The following is a 21,266-nucleotide window of genomic DNA, read 5'->3' as shown; positions in this document are numbered from 1 at the left end:
CAGTGAAGAAATGGGCAGCTAACATCATTAGACAAGTGATCAGGTTCCAGAGTGGATCTCATTAAAAAAAAATCCTCTCCTCTCCTACACGTTTCTTTTCCCACTTATCTTACCCTTTCCATTCCATCTTTCCTTGTCCTTTATTATTTCCCTCTGTTAATTCTTCTTCTCTCCCCTCCCTGTCAGTCACCTCCCCTATCTCTTCTTCTCCTGTCCATTCCATCTCACTCCCCCACTTCTTATTTTTCTCTCTCCCTTCTGCCCCTCTGCTAATGGATGGTGACCACTCTCTGGTCTGGCATCTGTTCAATGTATTTCCTCCTCAACCATCACTTAACTCCACAATCCAGAGAATCTATTCTCTATCAGTATTGAAGGAGAATTAAAATAAAAGCAAATTACTGCAGAGGGTGGAATCTGAAACCAAAAGAGAAAATTCTGGAAAATCTCAGCAGGTCTGGCAGCAGGAGAATTATGCTTGTTTAGGATTCTTCTAATTCTTTAACTTGTGATGTTTGTAATAACAGGAGAGCCACCACATACAGCAACAGGAACCCTGGAGATTCATGTGACTGAGGTCAACGATTTCCCTCCTGTTCTACACCCACAACATGGCTTTTTGTGCAGTCAGTGGGACAAGGATGATGGAGTCCTCCTCTGGGCACTGGATGGAGACCTTGAGCCTCATGCTGAACCCTTTCATTTTGAGATTGTTCCCGATGACTCTGAATATTCCCAGAACTGGACAATCAGGCACTTAAATGGTGGGTGTAGTCTGAGGGTGAAATGTGTCAGGAAACATCAGATACAATAAGAATGGCCCATTGCCAGTCATTGTTCAGAGAGAGAAACTTTACTCTGTATTTAATCCTGTGCTGTACATGTCCTGCAAGTGATTTACTACTCTGTGTCTAATTCCAAACTATACTTGCCCTGAGAGTATTTCGCAGAGATGGCATGGGGGACCATTTCTCTGTACTGAACCCTATGATGTACCAGTCTTGGGAATGTTTGATGGGAACAGCGTAGAGGGAGCTTAGCTCTGTATCTAACCCCATGCTGTCCCTGTCATGGGTTTTTTTTTTGTTGTGGGCAGTGTAGAGAGAGCTTAGCTTTCACTTTGACATTGTACAGGAAGGTTTATTTTGTATCTAAACCGAATATGTCCACATGGACAAAATCATAGAATTCCTACAGTGTGGAAACAGGCCATTGGCCCATCAAGTCTGTACGGTTCCTTCAAACAGCATCCCACCTCCCTATCCTGTCCCTGTAACCCTACATTTCCCATGGTTAATCCACCTAGCCTGCATATCCCTGGACACAATGGCCAATTTAACATAGTCAATCCACCTAATCTGCACATTTTTAGACTGAGGGAGGAAACCAGAACACCTGGAGGAAACCCACACAGACACAGGGAGAATGTGCAAACTCCACACAAATAGTTACCCAAGGCTGGAATTGAACCCAGGTCACTGTTGCTGTAAGGCAGTAGTGCTGACCACTGAGCCACTCCATACTACTAAACATATATAAATAAAACCATCAATACCCAGAGTTACATGAGCCCATGCCTGAGGCAAGAGGTATACTTCATTTGCAAATAACATCTCAATATTAGCCTGATGAAGCCATTGGAATTTATTTACCAGCAGACCCTAAAGAATAGGATTGATCCTAAACCTAAATCCTGTCCATCCCCTTTCAGACCACACCATGTCCCATTTTTACTTTTGTTTCTGGATTTTATGATATTAAGTTTGGAATAATGAAAGTTATCAAGGGAATGTTGCTGGTGGAGTGCAGAATTTGGCAATTCATATTACAGACAGATTTCAATTTTTCTGTTCTCACCGACAGACACACATTCTCAGCTGAGAGCTCGGCAGGATGTCAGTGAAGGAACTTATAGCCTCCAGATTCGTGTGAGTGACTCAGGGCAGCCCCGTCTGAGCCAGGACCACACCCTGAATGTGACCATTTGTTTCTGCAGTGTGAAAGGTGATTGTACACCTGGAGCAGCTGCAATTCTTGGTACCCATGTGGGTCTGAGCTTTGGAGCTGCAATGGTTATTCTCACCAGCGTCCTGCTCTTACTTTGTGAGTATCAGTTTCCTTGTCTTTCCAATGATTCTTTCCCCTGACATCTGTTTCACATATAGTCAGTCCATGGTATTGTGCCTTCCAGTTATACAGTCTGGCCAAAACAATTCAGAAGATTGAGAAACAGAAGTAGGCCATTCAGCCCATCAAGTCTGTTCCTGCCATTCTATAAGATCATGTCTGACCTGATAATCCTCAATTTCACTTTCATGCCTTTTCCCTACAGCCCTCCATTCCCTTACCAATTAAGAATTGAATACACTGAATGATCAGTATCTATCGGTGAGGAAGCCCATACACTCACTATTCTTACATCTCTGTCCTAGTTGGGCAACCTTTACTCAGATTGTGCCCTCTTGACCTAGAAGCTTCCTTGGGAATCACCTCCCAAAATCTAGTTTTCAAGGATCAAATGCTGGAGATCACAGTGAGTCAGGCAGCATCCATGGAGAGACAGCAAGCTAACGTTTCGAATCTACATGACTCTTCATTAGAGCTGATGTGACCTATGGAGGGGGAAGTATTTGTACTATAGCTGGTGGGACATGGAAGAGTGCAGACTGCTGGGGAAGAAAGGATGTTGAAATCTCCTGAGAACCTCACATGTTTCAATAAGGCCACCTCTTATTCTTCTAAATTCCAATCAGAACAAGTTTTGAGAAGATTTGTAGCTCAGTTTGAGGTTTTCCAATCAGAACAGGCTGAACTGACTCAAACACTCCTCACAATAAAATTCCCCCATACCTAGGATTGACTTTCTCTGGACTGTCTCTTATGTCAGTAATATCTTTTAAATAAGGACACCAAAACTGCTCACAGGTATTCAAGATATGGTCTAATGTGAACCTTAGCAAGGCTTCCCCACATTTAAATAAAAGGCCCACATTCCAATTGACTTCCCTATTGCCTACGAGTAAGTTAGTTTTTTGTGGTTTATGCACTAGGACTCCCAAATCCCTCTACACTGCAGGTTTTCACAGTCTTTCTTCATTGAAGTAATATTCAGCTCCAATGGCAGAGTGGTATTGTCATTAGAATTCATTAAACATGTTTTGAGAAGATTTGTAGCTCAGGTTGAGATTCTGGATGTAAGTTTGCTCACTGAGCCGGCAAGTTTGTCACCATACTCGGTAACATCTTCAGTGAGCCTTCAGATGAAGCACTGGTGGTGGACCCCGCTTTCTATTTATATGTTTATATACAACATTACGTTGGACAAACAGGCAGAATAAAAATCTGATGATGACCATGAAACTATTGTTGACCTTCGTAAAAACCCAACTGGTTCACTGGCGTCCATCAGGAATGGAAAAATGACATCTTTACCTGGTCTGGTCTATATGCATCTCCAGACTCACAGCAAAATGATGGTTGACTCTTTACTGCCCTCTGAAATGGCTTAGCAAGCCAATCAGTTTGAGGGCAACTTGTGGTGGGGAAGCCAGTGCTGGTCCATGAATGAATAAAGTATAAATTCCACCTGCCAAGTTTTTGCCCACTCATTTGACCTGTACAAATAACCCTCACTACTTATTTGTATTTTTATATCGCCCACAAACATGGGTATAGTATATTCACTCTCCTTATCCAAGTCCTTAATATGCGTTCTAAATAATTATGGCCCCAGCAGTGATCTCTGTGGCACCCCACTAGTTACAGGTAGCCATCATAAAAATGTACCTCACATCCCAATTGTCTGTTTTCTATTCATAAGCAAATCCTCTGTCCATACAAATAGACTATATCCAACGCCAGGGCTCTTATTCGCTGCCTAATATCCGGTACCTTGTTAATACCCTTTGGAAATCCAAAACTATGACATCCACTAGTTCCCCTTTACTATCGTACTTGTTATCTCCTCAAAGTATTCTAATAAATTTGTCAGGCATGATTTCCCCAACATGAACCCATGCTGACTCCGCTTTATCATGTTTTGCATTTCTAAATGCTCCGGTATTTCATCCTTTAACATATACTCTATCATTTTCCCAATAATAGGTGTTAAGCTAACTGGTCACTTGTTATTTGGATTTTTTTGTCTCCCCTTTTTACATAAGAGTCTTAAATTGGCAGTTTTCCAATCCTCAAAATTCAGAACTTTTTTCTGAATCCAGGAATTCTTGCAAGATTATTACTCGTGCATCTATTATCTCTGTAGCTGCTTCTTTTAATATTATATTGTTTATATAGCTCATCATGTCTAGGGGATGTGTTGTCCTTTAGTCCATTAGTTTCCCTAATAAATTTTCTCTGGTGATGGTATTTATTTCCTCTTGCCTTCTTTTGCTCCATGATTATTTAGCATTCCTAGAATGCTATTTGTCTTTTATATGATGAAGATTGATGCTAAGTGTTTATTCAACTCCTCTTCTTTTCCTGTTTCCTCATTATTATTTCCAGCCTCATTCTCTGCGGTGTCAATGTCCACTTTGGCCTCTCTTTTCCTTTCTATGTATTTAAAGAAGCCTTCTTTTAGCCTCAAAAGTCTATTTTCACCCTTTTTTGATCATTTTTTGATGTTTTCTAAAGCTTTTGAAATCCTCGGGCTGAATACTATTTTCTTAAGTATCCACAACAATTCCTCGACCATCTTTTTTGCTCAATGTTTTTCTCAGATCACTGTAGCTAATTCTACCTTTATTCTTTCATAGTTATCCTAATTTAAGTTGCAGATGTTTCGTCCCCTGTCTAGGTGACATCCTCAGTGCTTGGGAGCCTCCTGTGAAGCGTTTCTGTGATCTTTCCTCCGGCATTTATAGTGATGTGTACCTGCCGCTTTCGGCTGTCAGTTCCAGCTGACCGTTGCAGTGGTCGGTATATTGGGTCCAGGTCGATGTGCTTATTGATTGAATCTGTGGGTGAGTGCCATACCTCTAGGAATTCCCTAGAGGTAAAAACAATGACTGCAGATGCTGGAAACCAGATTCTGGATCAGTGGTGCTGGAAGAGCACAGCAGTTCAGGCAGCATCCAACGAGCAGTGAAATCGACGTTTCGGGCAAAAGCCTTTCATCAGGAATACTTTATTCCTGATGAAGGGCTTTTGCCCGAAACGTCGATTTCGCTGCTCATTGGATGCTGCCTGAACTGCTGTGCTCTTCCAGCACCACTGATCCAGAATCTAGGAATTCCCTGGCTGTTCTCTGTTTGGCTTGTCCTATAATACTAGTGTTGTCCCAGTCGAACTCATGTTGCTTGTCATCTGAGTGTGTGGCTACTAAGGACAGCTGGTCGTGTCATTTCATGGCTAGTTGGTGTTCATGGATGCGGATCGTTAGCTGTCTTCCTGTTTGTCCTATGTAGTGTTTTGTAGAACACCGAACAGAGAATTCACCACAAAGGTATACAGGAAAGCCACACACACAGACCAAGTCCTAAACTACGAAAGCAACCACCCCAACACACACAAAAGAAGTTGCATCAAGACACTGTTCAAAAGGGCCACAACACACTACAGCACACCAGAACTGCAAAAAGAGGAAGAAGAACACCTATACGATGTATTCGCCAAAAACGGATACCCGCGCAATTTCATCAACAGATGCCTAAGGGAAAGACAACAGAACGAGGACATGCCACAACCCAAAGGACTAGCCACACTACCATACATCATGAGCATTTCCGAACTGACAGCCAGACTATTGCAACCACTAGGACTCATAACAGCACACAAACCAACAGCCACTCTCAGACAACAACTCACCAGGATGAAGGACCCGATACCCAGCATGAGCAAAACCAATGTAGTGTACAAACTCCCACGCAAGGACTGCACAAACACTACATAGGACAAACAGGAAGACAGCTAACGGTCCGCATCCATGAACACCAACTAGCCGCGAAATGACACAACCAGCTATCCTTAGTAGCCACACACGCAGATGACAAGCAACATGAGTTTGACTGGGACAACACTACTATTATAGGACAAGCCAAACAGAGAACAGCAAGGGAATTCCTAAAGGCATGGCACTCACCCACAGATTCTATCAATAAGCACAATGACCTGGACCCAATATACCAGCCACTGCAGCGGACAGCTGGAACTGACAACCGGAAGCGGCAGATTCAAACCACTATAAATGCCGGAGGAAAGATTACAAAAGCACTTCACAGGAGGCTCCCAAGCACTGAGGATGTCACCTAGACAGGGGACAAAACGTCTGCAACACAAATTCCCAGCTCGGTGAACAGAACCACAACAACGAGCACCCAAGCTACAAATCTTCTCCCAAACTTTGTATATCCTAATTTAAGTTTGCAACAGTTGTTTCTGACTAAGCTTTCTTACTCTCAAATTGATGATTAAATTCTACCATGTTATGGTCAATGCTTCCTTGGGGATCCTTTACTCTGTGGTCATTTGTTAAACCAGCCTCATTACATATTACTCAATCCAAAATAGCCAGACTGGATCCATAGCATATTTTACTAAAGAACTGCCCTAAATATACTCTACGGGTAAAGTCTTATAGTGGTCTGAGTGACTGAGACAATCTACCAGTGGATGGTGGCAGAATCAGGTGAGGAGTCCGGTGAGGCCAATATCAATGTTGGGAGCATTTCACTGTGACTTTCATGCATTTACTGAGTGATGAGGTATGTTTTTCATTATGTTGCCAAATAAGGTGCATTATAGCTTGTTAAATGCCTTCGTAATAGCTCAACCTGTATCACTAACATTCAGTTTCCTATCTTACCAAATACATCAAACAAGCTGGAAGTCAAGAAAACTCAAAATGGAAATCAGAACAGGTACCCAGTGACTTTAGCTCATCACTGACTACAAAGAGTTTCCACATCGTTGAGAATTAAACAGCGTCTCAGAGCATGATCTATGGTCACCAGCCACACCTACCCCTCACCCATGAACATTTGTATTTGCATCTGCCAAACCCTCATGATTGTTGTGACACTTCTCCAATACCTCTGTCTTAGACAACATGACTTGTGTTGCTGGGAAGATCAGCAAGTAGCATTGAAAGGCTGTAGCAGGGACACTGGCATGTAGGGTCAAATATCCAGGTCATGGATAAGATCAGGCTGCGTCTCAAGTATTCTTACTTGCTCTCTTTGAGCTGATTCACTTTATGCCGGCCTGCATGCCTTGCATTGCCACATAACCAGCAGCTTGTCTTGCTGCTCAGTAATCCTCAGTCAAACTAGAGGACATCTTGCTCTATGTCAATCTCCCACCTGCACTGTGTGACAGCAGCTTTCGGCAGACACATGGCTACTTGCTCGTTGCACATGCAATGTCTCTAAGTGTTGGAAAACTGCCAAGACACAGTAGGTCAAGGGTAGCCTTCAAAACCAGTCCAGCGGATTTGCTACAGTCAGACATCTGGTTGAATGATCTAGGCCAGAGGATCCATACTTTTGCAGTTTAGGGAGAGTGTCACAGTTAGTCATATGCTGCCACAGAATCCAGTCTGGCGGCTAGGGTTAATGAGATTGGGGTGATGTGTGACCACCAGAATAGGGTCTGGGCACTTTTCAACTGGGGTTGTCCAGTTAGATTGCAGTTAGTGGGATGGGCCATGGAAAGTATGGTTGTCCGCAGAAGGGTGGGACAAGAGGGGCTGTTGCTGTGGAAAAACGAATCAGAAACTAATTCTTCAGGATTGGAGGCTACAGGCCAAGAGGAAAAAGGTGATCTTTTGTGAAAGAGGACAACAGTATCTGCACAAATGTTAAAAAGGGAAAGCATCATTGGGAAAAAGGTCATGTGGTAGTGGAAGTTCACCAGAGTTAGGCATACTCTGGCTTTAAGGGATGGGCAGTGTATGACCATAAGGGGTATGGGAAGAGGGGAAGATAGAATGCTGTAGTGGTTCTGTTCGCCGAGCTGGAAGTTTTTGTTGCAAACGTTTCGTCCCCTGGCTAGGAGACATCATCAGTGCTCTGGAGCCTCCTGCGAAGCGCTTCTTTGATGTTTCTTCCGGCATTTATAGTGGTCTGTCCTTGCCGCTTCCGGGTGTCAGTTTCAGCTGTCCGCTGTAGTGGTTGGTATATTGGGTCCAGGTCGATGTGTCTGTTGATGGAATTTGTGGATGAATGCCATGCCTCTAGGAATTCCCTGGCTGTTCTCTGTCTGGCTTGCCCTATGATAGTAGTGTTTTCCCAGTCAAATTCATGTTGCTTGTTGTCTGAGTGTGTGGCTACTAGGGATAGCTGGTCGTGTCGTTTCGTGGCTAGTTGGTGTTCATGTATGCGGATTGTTAGCTGTCTTCCTGTTTGTCCTATATAGTGTTTTGTGCAGTCCTTGCATGGTATTTTATAAACTACATTAGTTTTGCTCATGTTGGGTATTGGCTCCTTTGTTCTAGTGAGTTGTTGTCTGAGCGTGGCTGTTGGTTTGTGTGCCGTTATGAGTCCTAGGGGTCGCAGTGGTCTGGCTGTCAGTTCAGAAACGCTCCTGATGTATGGTAGTGTGGCTAGTCCTTTTGATTGTGGCATGTCCTCGTTCCGTGGTCTATCTCTTAGGCATCTGTTGATAAAGTTGCGCGGGTATCCGTTTTTGGCGAATACCTTGTATAGGTGTTCCTCTTCCTCTTTTCGCAGTTCTGGTGTACTGCAGTGTGTTGTAGCTCTTTTGAATAGTGTCCTGATGCAGCTTCGTTTGTGTGTGTTGGGGTGGTTACTTTCATAGTTTCAACGAAGCTGCATCAGGACACTATTCAAAAGAGCTACAACACACTGCAGTACACCAGAACTGCGAAAAGAGGAAGAGGAACACCTATACAAGGTATTCGCCAAAAACGGATACCCGCGCAACTTTATCAACAGATGCCTAAGAGATAGACCATGGAACGAGGACATGCCACAACCAAAAGGACTAGCCACACTACCATACATCAGGAGCTTTTCAGAACTGACAGCCAGACCACTGCGACCCCTAGGACTCATAACGGCACACAAACCAACAGCCACGCTCAGACAACAACTTACTAGAACAAAGGAGCCAATACCCAACATGAGCAAAACTAATGTAGTTTATAAAATACCATGCAAGGACTGCACAAAACACTATATAGGACAAACAGGAAGACAGCTAACAATCCGCATACATGAACACCAACTAGCCACGAAACGACACGACCAGCTATCCCTAGTAGCCACACACTCAGACAACAAGCAACATGAATTTGACTGGGAAAACACTACTATCATAGGGCAAGCCAGACAGAGAACAGCCAGGGAATTCCTAGAGGCATGGCATTCATCCACAAATTCCATCAACAGACACATCGACCTGGACCCAATATACCAACCACTACAGCGGACAGCTGAAACTGACGCCCGGAAGCGGCAAGGACAGACCACTATAAATGCCGGAAGAAACATCAAAGAAGCGCTTCGCAGGAGGCTCCAGAGCACTGATGATGTCTCCTAGCCAGGGGACGAAACGTTTGCAACAAAAACTTCCAGCTTGGCGAACAGAACCACTACAACAAGCACCCAAGCTACAAATCTTCGCACAAACTTTGAAGATAGAAAGCTGCAGGTTTATGTAGATGGAGGGGTGGGGACCTGGGGAGGTGCAAAGTGTAAGTAATTCACAGGAAGAGTATCTGGTTGCTCAGAGTCTCATTAACATGAAAGAGGTACAGGCTGGAAGTCACCAGCTGACCCCAGTGCTTACTGTAGCCTTCCATCATGTTGAAAATTGAAAGAAATGATGAGAAAGAAATGGTTTCAACCATACTTGGAGTGGTTGGGTAAAGTGTTTCAACCTATGAGAGAGAGGAAGCTGCAGGCTACCATTACACAGGCTCATGCACTGTACAGGACACAGATCTGCATGGTCCCTAGTCCTTGGCCATTTTAATGCATTGGCTCCCTTTAGGCTGTACACTTGCCTGACCATCTCATCCACATTGACACTTTTGGACAGTGAAGCCAGGGAAAGAATTAGAAGAAATAGAATTGGGTTTATTGTCACATCTGCTCAAGTACAGGAGTACGGTGAAAAGTTTACATTGTTGCTCCATGTTATACTATCTTAGGCACAAAGTACCTCGGTACAAATCTTAGATACAAAACAGAGAAATAAAGAAAAAAAATGTAACATTACCTTACAGTTCTTCTTGGTATAAGTTATATAAAAGAAAGTTAATAAGATAAACAATGCAATCTTTTCATAAAGGGCCTTCAGTAGATCAATGCAGGGGTCTTCCACGTGTGGTCTGACTGGACTTACAAGCTGCTGACCACCCACATCTGTCCAACATATGTCCCCATTCTGCTCTGGGCACACTGGCTGTCCCCAGTTCACTCGGGCCTCTAGCTTGCTTTGCTTTGGCCCTCAGCTGCTCCTATGATGTCACCGCTACTCCAAGTTAATTTTCGTTCCAAAAAAACCTATAAGGAAAGTAAGAAGAACAATGAGAAAAGAACAGAAAAAGAAGGTCAGAATGGACGAGCCTTGGGTGAGGAGCCTGAATGCTGATTACCCCGCTGCTGCCATCTTGAACTTCAACCAGAATAGTAATGTGGTAGAATTAGGGGCAATGATGTCAGCAGAAAATTAATTGTTCATCTTGCTTCTACATGCTGCATAAAGTTTTCAACACAGACACTGACTCATTGGACATCCAAGAGGCCACTGAAGTTTGGTATAGCACTGGCACTTACATTTGGGGCTACACAGAGAGACAAACAGCTAAATGTAAAGTTGAAACTGCAGTTTATAGAAACATTCCAAATAATGAACAATGTATTATCACCCGTGCCACTAAAATGTCTTCAACACTTTCCTCTTCTTCTTCCTCCCAAACATCTGGATAGGAATAATGTGATCAAGGATAGTCAGCATGGTTTTGTGAAGGGCAGGTCGTGCCTCACAAACCTTATTGAATTCTTTGAGAAGGTGACCAAGGAAGTGGACAAGGGTAAAGCAGTAGATGTGGTGTATATGGATTTTAGCAAGGCGTTCGATAAGGTACCCCATGGTAGGCTAATGCAAAAACTACGGAGGTATGGCATTGAGGGTGCATTAGAGGTTTGGATTAGGAATTGGCTGGCTGGAAGGAGACAGAGGGTAGTAGTTGATGGTATATGTTCATCTTGGAGTGCAGTTACTAGCGGTGTTTCACAAGGGTCTGTTTTGGGACCATTGCTATTTGTCATTTTTATAAATGACCTGGAGGAGGGGCTTGAAGGCTGGGTGAGCAAGTTTGCGGATGATATGAAAGTCGGTGGAGTTGTGGACAGTGAAGAAGGATGTGGCAGGTTACAGCGGGATATATATATAAGTTGCAGAGCTGGGCAGAAAGGTGGCAAATGGAGTTCAATGTAGCTAAGTGTGAAGTCATTCACTTTGGTAGGAGTAACAAGAAGATGGATTACTGGGCTAATGGTAGGCTACTTGGTAGTGTGGATGAGCAGAGGGATCTTGGTGTCCATGTACACAGATCTCTGAAAGTTGCCACCCAGGTAAATAGTGCTGTGAAGAAGGCATATGGCGTACTGGGCTTTATTGGTAGAGGAATTGAGTTCCGGAGTCCTGAGGTCATGTTGCAGTTGTATAAGACTCTGGTGCAGCCTCATCTGGAGTATTGTGTGCAGTTTTGGTCGCCATACTATAGGAAGGATGTGGAGGCATTGGAACGGGTGCAGAGGAGGTTTACCAGGATGTTGCCTGGTATGGTAGGAAGATCATATGAGGAAAGGCTGAGGCACTTGGGGCTGTTCTCATTGGAGAAAAGAAGGTTTAGGGGAGATTTGATAGAGGTGTACAAGATGATTAGGGGCTTAGATAGGGTTGACAGTGAGAACCTTTTTCCGCTAATGGAGTCAGCTGTTACTAGGGACACAGCTTTAAATTAAGGGGAGGTTGGTATAGGACAGATGTTAGGGATAGATTCTTTACTCAGCGGGTTGTGAGTTCATGGAATGCCCTGCCAGTAGCAGTGGTGGACTCTCCCTCTTTATGGTCATTTAAGCGGGCATTGGATAAGCATATGGAGGTTATTGGGCTAGTATAGTTTAGGTGGGCTTTGGTCGGCGCAACATCGAGGGCCGAAGGGTCTGTACTGCGCTGTATTTTTCTATGTTCTATGTTCTATGCAGTCCCTGGTTCTGCAGTTAAAGTGAGAATGCCTATTTGGCAGTTGAGTCCATTGGCCCTGGTGGTTTGGTCATGCGACCCTGGGGCTGTTTAGGTTAGGATGGGTCAGATCTGCCATGAGTTATCTTGGCAGAGGCAAGCGAACCCTCTTCATCTTGAATTTTCAAAGCTTGAAGGGGGTCCAGTGAGGAGGGGATGGAGAGCCCTGCCACCTCAAGAGTGTTTGGAGAGGAAAATTCTGAAGGCTCTGCATATGGCTCCTCCTTTAGCTGGGTGGTTCCTGACACAAGCCTGTCTCCTTCGGAGGAATGGGCATCTGGCATACATGTCAGGTTCATAGTTCCTGTTGCCAGGTCATTGGTCCTGAGGATGCATGTGAAGTTACTGGATGCTGACCCCACAGGGTACTATTTCGTCTGGGGCTCAGCCTGTCTCCAGCAATCCTCCAAGTGTCAGTGGTTTGCTGTGTTCTTTTACCACTCAGCCAGCTACAAAGTCGCTCATCAGATTGCGCTAACGTTCCCATAAGGTGTCAGTATCTGAGCCGAACGGTTTGTTCTCAGAGATTGAGAAAATGGCTTCTAGGTTAAAAACAATGACTGCAGATGCTGGAAACCAGAGTTTAGATTAAAGTGGTGCTGGAAAAGCACTGCAGGTCAGGTAGCATCTGAGGAGCAGTAAAATCAGATGGCTTCTGACTTGGTGGGAGATTGGTGCAGTAGCTGAGATAGAGCAATGTAAGATAACAGAAGAATCTGGCATGCACCCTGGTGGAGCAGAAAATATCATCGACCCTCTTGTGACAGTTTTGGCTGCAAGGGCAAGATGTCACGACTCAAAAGTTGACCTGGTCTTACCTCCTCAGGAACCATGTTTGCAGACTGAGTGAATTGTGACTGAAGAAAGCACTTACTTTTTTGTGGTTGTAGCCTGCTAGGACAGGAGAGCAGAAGTAAGAGACTTGAGTTTAGTGACCAGTAGATATGTTGCATAGTCAGTTCCTGGATTATTGTCTGTCATTGCTTTAGTGGATCAAGTTTGAAATGGTAGATCTCAGCCTCATGGAATGCTCCACCTGTAATTCGTGGGAAATCAGGGACACTTCCAGTGTCCATGGTGAGAGTGCATGACTTTTGGTAGATAGTCAGTGAGTGCAGAGGTATACTGGGACTTGGTAAGTGGTAAGATGTGGATAGAACTGAACTTGAGGAATGTCAGAGGTGGTAGGAAGTTTGTGCAGTGCATTTGATAAGATATGGCAAGATATCTTGTTGGGCATTATGTCAAGTCTCCCTCCAAAAAACTCATCGCAACTCATACTTTGTCAACAAAAAAAAAGATTCAGCCCTATGAGTTTCTCCTGTGGCTACCTCTGCCAATTTGATTTTCCCAATCTATATGAAGATTAAAGTCACCCACAATTAATATACTACCATTTCTATGTGCCTTGATTTTTTTCTAGGTATATTCTCTGTCCTACAGTATAGCTACTGTTCAGGGGCTCATAGACTACTCTTATTAATGTCTTCTTTCTCCTTGTTATTCCTTACCTCCGCTTATATGGATTCTAACATCTTCCAATCCAAGATCATTACTTGCAGGCATATATATTCCACCCTTTACTTCCTACCTATCCTTTCAAAAAGCCACATATTCCTGAATATTTAGTCCCATCTTTAATCTCCATGCAAGCAATTTCTCCATAATAGCTAAAACAGCATATCCAATACATATCACTATCCAAATAGCTGCCCTGCAATGTTGCAATATCCTTTTACTTCATAAGGCTACATTCTCTCTCTCTCTAAAATCCCATCTCTAAGCCTGGTTAATCAATTCACCAGGACAGTAATCCCAGCACTGTTCAAGCAAAACATGTCCAACAAGAATTTCCTTTCTACCAGTGCTGATACCAGTACCCATGAAATGAAACCTATGCCAGCCGCACCAATCTTTGAGTCATGCAAGTTAATTTATTGACATTGTTTACCCCATGTTAGTTTGCCCATTGCTCAGTATTGGTTCACTTGCACTCAGTATCCTGAAGCAGAATTCTGACAAACTGGTAAATTCCATGGTATAATCCTATAGACTATTCCAGATTTGCCAATGGAGATGGAGCTCTGGGTGAGCTGGGCTGGGATGAGCAGGGATGGTCCAGGAAGAAATGAAGAGTGGTCTTGGCTGCAATGAATGGAGGAGGATCTTGGCTGACTGGGGCCAGATGTTAGATCCCATCATCACAAGGAGGGCACTCAATTTTTGCTCAGGAGGTATTTTAACTCCCAAAACAGTAGCTTTTTTGTTGGATGTCAATGTTGCTGGTCAAATCTCCATTTATACATAGTCCCATGGCTCCATCTCACCTATAACTAGGCTTTTTCCATTGCATAAACCATCTGTTAACAGCACTTACAATGAGTATCAGGTAACTTGATTTTTAAAAGTGTTGTAATCCTTCAACAATCCTTTGCTTTTAAACTAGCCCATTTCTCTTGCAGTCCACAATTGGAGATACAGAAAAATGAAAAATGCCATCTTTACAGCATCTCTACACCAAATGAACTGCAGGGTTCAAGAAGGCAGCACATCACCACTTTTTCAAAGGAATTAAGATGGGCAATAAATGCTGGCCCTACTAGCAACACATAGATCATGTGAACAAATGAAATCTTCATCTGGTTAGAAATTCAAACAGACAGAGAGTAACTCTTTCCTTAGACCCACAGTTCCTAGCTCTGTGTTGAGGTCCATTTTGATAATCATACTGACATAGACTCTCTCTCTCTCTTTCACACTGTCACTATACCAGTTCTCATTCTGCTTGTGGCAGTTTCTGACTGTCTTCACCGCCGTCTCCACCACAAGGGACTCCTGGCTGCTTCTGAAGATGACATTCGGGACAACATTTTAAACTACAACGAGCAGGGAGGAGGAGAGGAAGATCAGGTCAGTGAGCAATTCACAAATTATAGTAAATAATGTCCTAAGCAACATCAACATATGCAGGACAACTGCAGACTACATTTATCTGTGAATATAATCTGCACCCCTCTATGTCCCTACCCCCCGCCCCATATATAATCCTCATCTCTCCATATATAATCCCCACCCCATCTGTATATCATTCCTAGTCCTTTTACATATAAACCCTACTCTCTTTACATAATCTCCCTTTCTCATAAATATTCCACACTCCATATATAATTCTTATTATATATAACCCCCACTTTATGTAAACTTCCTCCAATCCCATATATAATCCTGTTCCTATATAATACACATTCCTCATATGTAATCCTCATCCTCCGTATTCAACAGAATTTAAAATTTGAGGTTGATTTGTTTTATTAACAATGGTATTGAGGAATATGTGAAAAATGCAGGTGAATGGAGTAAGGTCACAATCAGCCATGATTTCAGTGTATGCATGCATCTCCTCCTCTTGCTGTGATTCCATAAGTGATCAGAGTATCAGTGAAAGCGAGAATCAGAGAGAGGGAGAGGGAGAGACTGAGGGCAAGAAAAAGAGGGAGATAAATGCTGAGAGTACACCTGGGAGGTTGAGGTTAGACAGAGAGACAGAGTGAGGAGGTGGAGAACAGGGTGTTACTGGCTTTCTAGTTGTGAGCTAACCCACAGTCCCTCTGGTCAGGACATGTCCTGAGTGAGGCTGTATAACTGCCAGCACTCAAGTGGTGTTCTATAAACTCAGTCAGATTAGTGAGGGTGTCCACTTCCATTGAAATACCCTGCAACGCATATTTTCCACCGGCAGTATTTTTCAATGATAAAGCCAGTTGTAATGTTTGTTTGAAGTCCAGCTGGGCTTCAGCTAGTAGGCACTTTTTCATGGTTATACCATTAATACCACATACCAAACACTCTCACAGCATCTAATAAAGGGTTAAATCAAAGTCACATGCCTCTGCTAGTCTTCTTAATTTAGTCAAAAATCCAGATAAGGATTCCTTGGTTTCCAAATTGCCAAGTAAAACCCATAGCAACTCAGAATTAGGGGAGGTTTGGGGTCATAACATTCCTTAACTAAATCCATCAACTCTTGAAATACTTTAGTATCTGATGCCTCAGGGAAAGTTAGGCTCTTAATAACTAAGGAAGCTGTGGTCTTCAACTGTTAGTAGAATTACTTGTTGCTTTTCATCTACCCGCCCACCCCCAATGTCATTTGCTCAAAACAACCCCAGTTTGCGATGACAGGATCAAATGAATGAAGCTTTCAAAACAACAGCATGATGCCAGAAATGCTTACCTCAACTCAAAGTTAACTATTGTAAGTGAATGTCTTCAGGAGCGTGCTTTTCTTTCATCACCACTGAAATAACTCCACAGAGGCCAGTATCCTGTCACCAAGTCACCTTTTATTTATATGTGCAAAGTCGTTGACACTGATTTGGCTTCACCAGAGCCAGCTCTCAGACTGAAGGTGACCTTGCAGCATAGATAGGTACCTGGAACTTCAATATTTTGGCTATTTCGGAGACATGGATACAGCAGGGTGAGGAATGGATGTTGCAGTTTCCAGGGTTTAGATCTTTCATTAAGAACGGCAAGGCGGTAAAAGAGGGGGAGGTGTGGCCTTGTTAGTCAAAGATAGTATAACGGTGGCTGAGAGAATTTTTGATGAGAACTTGTCTACTGAGGTAGTATGGACTGAGGTTAGAAACAGGAGAGGAGAGGTCACACTGCTGGGAGATTTTTATAGGCCTCTGCAGAGTTCCAGGGAGGTGGAAGAGAGAATTAGCAAAATTATTCTGAGTAGGAGTGAAAGGAACAGGGTGGTCATTATGGGGGCTTTAACTTCCTCAACATTGACTGGAAATGTTTTAGGGTAGGAATAGGGCCAGTCAAAGAAAGAAGTGGGAAGTTGAGTGTGGATCCTGTGAAGATCGGAGTGGTGCTAAATGAACATTTCTCATCAGTTTTCACTCAGGGAAAGGAGAATATTATAGAGGAGAAGAATGAGATACGAGATATTAGACTAGAAAGGATTGAGGTAGTTATGAACAGGTGTTATCAATTCTAGAAGGAGTGACAGTAGACAAGTCTCTTGGGCCGGATGGGATTTATTGGAGGATTCTGTGGGAAGCTAGGGAGGAGATAGCAGAGCCTTTGGCTTTGATATTTGAGTCATCATTGTCTACAGGTTTAGTACCAGAGGACTGGAGGATTACAAGTGTTGTGCCCTTGTTCAAGAAAGGCAGTAGAGATGACCCAGGTAATTATAGACCAGTGTGCCTTACTTCTGTTGTAGGAAAGGTTTTGGAAAGGATTATAAAAGATAGGATTTATAATCATCTAGCAAGCAACAATTTGATTTCAGATAGTCAACATGGTTTCGTCAAGGGCAGGTTATGTCCCATAAACCTCATTGAATGTTTTGCAAAGGTGACCAAGCATGTAGATGAGGGTAGGGCAGTTGGTGTGGTGTACATGGACTTCAGTAAAGCCTTTGATAAGGTTCCACATGGTAGGCTGTTGGAGAAAATGCAGAGGCATGGAACTGAGGGTGATTTAGCAGTTTGGATTAGAAACTGGCTTTCTGTAAGAAGGCAGCGATTGGTGGTTGATGGAAAGTATTCAGTCTGGAGTCCAGTTACGAGCGGTGTGCCACAAGGCTCTGTTTTGGGACCATTGCTGTTTGTCATTTTTATAAATGATTTAGACACAGGCATAGATGGATGGGTTAGTAAATTTGTAGATGACACTAAAGTCAGTGGAGTAGTAGACAGTTTGGAAGAATGTTACAGGTTGCAGGGGGACTTGGATAAACTGCAGAATTGGGCTGAGATGTGGCAAATGGAGTTCAATGCAGCTAAATGTGAGATAATGCACTTTGGGAAGAATAACAGGAAGGCAGAATACTGAATTAATGGAAAGATTCTTGGTAATGTGGATGTGCAGAGGGATCTTGGAGTACATGTACATAGGTCCCTGAAAGTTGCCACCCAGGTTGATAGCACTGTTAAGAAGGCATACGGTGTGTTAGGTTTCATTGGTAGAGGGATTGATTTTTGGAACCGCAATATCCTACTGCAACTATACAAAACGCTGGTGTGGCCACACTTGGAACACTGTGTACAGTTCTGGTCGCCCCATTACAGGAAGGATGTGGAAGCATTGGAAAAGGTGCAGAGGAGATTTATCAGGATGTTGCCTGGTCTGGAGGGAAGGTCTTATGAGGAAAGGCTGAGAGACTTGGGTCTGTTTTCATTAGGGCTCCCTGATTGGACCAAATTAACAGTCCCAATCAGGGAACTCATATTTTATGATGTCCACCTGGCTGACCTCGTTCCAATCTCTACGCTGCTACATATCTTGTGTGATTCTTCTATCACTTGTGTGTTTTTAATTTGCTGGTCAGTTATTCATTGAATTTTGTTTTCCTGAAGTTAAGGAAGATTGTTGGGTAATGTGCAAAATAACATCATCAAAACACCACTAGAAAGAGTTCTTGTTCAATTCCTGTCTTTAATACATTTTGCAAATCGATTTTGAAATTTCCACACACCACTTGCTCATGGTTGATTTTTGTCCCCCAAGGATGCCTATAACATTGACCAATTAAGGAACCCAGATGAGGTCTTGCCCTCAACCCCAATCAGAGGAAAGCAGCCAATCAGAAGAGATGCACCATTTAATTATGGGCAACCACATTATCCAAAAAGACCCCCTGCTAACCCCAACGACATCAAGGATTTCATCAATGAGGTGGGTTTCCATAGAGGCAACTCGGGGCAATGGAATCATTGCAGTTATTTACAGATTTTGTATGAGTAATTATAACATTATGGGTGAAGTTATTATAGTCAGTCATGCACTGTTAAGGAAGTCATACTGCTCACGTTAGCCCAACAGAGAAAGACCTTGTTAAGTAAATGTTAGCGGTTCATTAACTGTATTTATTGCAGATGTATTTTAGCTACTGGATCATTATAGGTGCAAGCAGTTTTCATCTCACCATGTCAGACAGAAACTGTCATAGACACAATAAGAGAGATCTATAAGTGGCATCAACTAGTATTCAGAAAGATTGATCCACCTACGTGGAGGACAGAACTGGGTTTCTTTGTCCCCCACAATCTGTGAGCTGATATTGGTGTAATCTCCATTTGATGAGTATCATTGCAAGCACTATACACTTAAAAATATGCAACACTTGATTCCAACGGCTAGAACAATGATTTCAGAACAAAATGCAGTAAACATCTAATCATAAATACAAGTCATTCTCTAATAGTAATTTCTATACAAACATATCCTGCTCTGTGTGCTGAAATTAAAGTTACCAGTATAGAGCTACATTAAATATACATCAATAGAGTCTTGTGCTCAGGTGTCTCTCTTCCCAAGTAAGCGCCATGTGCTCTTCTTGGTGCTGTGTGCCCTGTCATTGTGCTCTCCAATAACCCTTTTTAATCTGTTTTGCAGGGACTGGATGCAGCTGATAACGACCCAAATGCACCCCCGTATGACACTGCTCTGATCTACGATTATGAGGGTGAGGGCTCTCTGGCTGAGACTCTGAGTTCCATCACATCCAGGGCTTCTGACTCAGACCAGGATTATGACTACCTTAGTGATTGGGGCCCTCGTTTCAAGAAGCTAGCTGATATGTATGGAGATCACTAATTCTCAGCCCAACTGAGATCTCCAAAACTTCAGTCTGAGAAAATGTATTATTCCAACTGAATCACTAAATGTCTGAAATTATTCTCATTCTTTGCCAATAACTTGTACAGTTTTTCATCTGAATTCTGAGCCATCACTCTGTGATATGGAACACAACTGTCAAATTTTTATCTTAGGGGTCAGTGGATAAGGATGATATCATATTGTAAACTCAGTCTGTCACACAGGCATTCCATACCATGCTAATAATGAAAACACTGGGAGATTAAAAGGGTAAGAGGTGAATGAGAGCAAGAGAGAAAGGGAAAAAGAGAGGGAATGAGCAAGGGAATCAAAGACAAAATGGGATGTGGAAAGGTGACCCAGCAAGACAGGAAAAGTAAACAAGATAAGGAGAGAGACAGTGGGTGGAGAACACTGTGTGTCAAACACTGCAAAGTTACATGCAATACAATGCCAGTGTCCAACTAGTTGCCAAATTGGATGGGGTTCTGTGTGTTGGAGAGAGGGTGGGAAGTTGGATGGGAAAGAAGGTGGGGAGGAGGTAAATGGAGTACTGTGTGTCAATGCAGCTAACGCCAGGTGGGACAGTTTCAGAGGAGAAAGTGAGGTCTGCAGATGCTGGTGATCAGAGCTGAAAATATGTTGCTGGAAAAGCGCAGCAGGTCAGGCAGCATCCAGGGAACAGGAAATTCGACGTTTCGGGCATAAGCCCTTCATCAGGAAATCAGGACAGTTTAGAGTCAGTTTTGATCTTGACCTGTTATTTTTGTTGCCTTGTTTATGGATCAACATTAAAATGTTAAGTATTGAGCTGACTGACTCAATAAGTTTCCATTGTACCTGTTACTATTTCAGCAGCCCTTATGGTGAGCATCAGTTATCCCAGTTTTCTTTCCTGTGAGCTATCCTTTATATTTCCAGTATTAAATTTCATTGGCCTTCTGTTTTGCCAACTGTCAAACTTTGTGTAACTTATCTTTTTTTAAGCCTTGATTTTGCTGTGTCTGGTTTGGTATTGTCTGCAAATCTAACAATGCAGCTTTGGTTTCTGAATCCATATAGGTTCATACAGCACAAAAACAGGCTCTTCAGCTCAGCTCATCCATGCCAGCCAATGTCCTAAATTTAACTCGTCCCATTTGCTTGCATTTGGCCCATTCCTATTCACGTACCAATTCAAATGTCTTTTAAATGTTGTAATTGTACACGCCTCTACCACTTCCACTGGCAACGCATTTCATATACATACCATCCTCTGTGTGAAAAAGTTACCCATCGATTTCCATAATTTAGAAACTGCACTAGTTCCAACACAGAACCTTCAACCCTAAGATATCCCATTAATTATTTTCTTGTCCTAGCGTGATGCTTCTATCCTTCCCATAAATTTTGATCATTTCCTGGCAGAAACAAGGTGAAACAATACTTAAGCA

At 43.0% G+C, this 21,266-nt stretch overlaps 1 protein-coding gene across 1 annotated transcript in view; it reads left to right on the top strand.

Moving 5' to 3' along the window:
• The window catches only part of cdh15 (cadherin 15, type 1, M-cadherin (myotubule)), a 106,461-nt gene extending 85,714 nt beyond the window's left edge, over positions 1-20,747 (top strand). The window contains exons 10-14 of the mRNA XM_060837537.1: positions 528-764; positions 1,864-2,103; positions 14,990-15,126; positions 18,742-18,909; positions 19,630-20,747. Coding sequence (XP_060693520.1) covers positions 528-764; positions 1,864-2,103; positions 14,990-15,126; positions 18,742-18,909; positions 19,630-19,830 — 983 coding nt within the window. The 3' untranslated portion in view covers positions 19,831-20,747. The remainder of the gene's footprint in view (positions 1-527; positions 765-1,863; positions 2,104-14,989; positions 15,127-18,741; positions 18,910-19,629) is intronic.
• Positions 20,748-21,266: the final 519 nt, after the last annotated feature.

This window comes from Hemiscyllium ocellatum, chromosome 17 (genome assembly GCF_020745735.1).
Source record: "Hemiscyllium ocellatum isolate sHemOce1 chromosome 17, sHemOce1.pat.X.cur, whole genome shotgun sequence".
Classification (NCBI taxonomy): domain Eukaryota; kingdom Metazoa; phylum Chordata; class Chondrichthyes; order Orectolobiformes; family Hemiscylliidae; genus Hemiscyllium; species Hemiscyllium ocellatum.
Note: the sequence above shows the minus strand (reverse complement) of the source record. Positions and strands in the feature narration are given on the sequence as shown.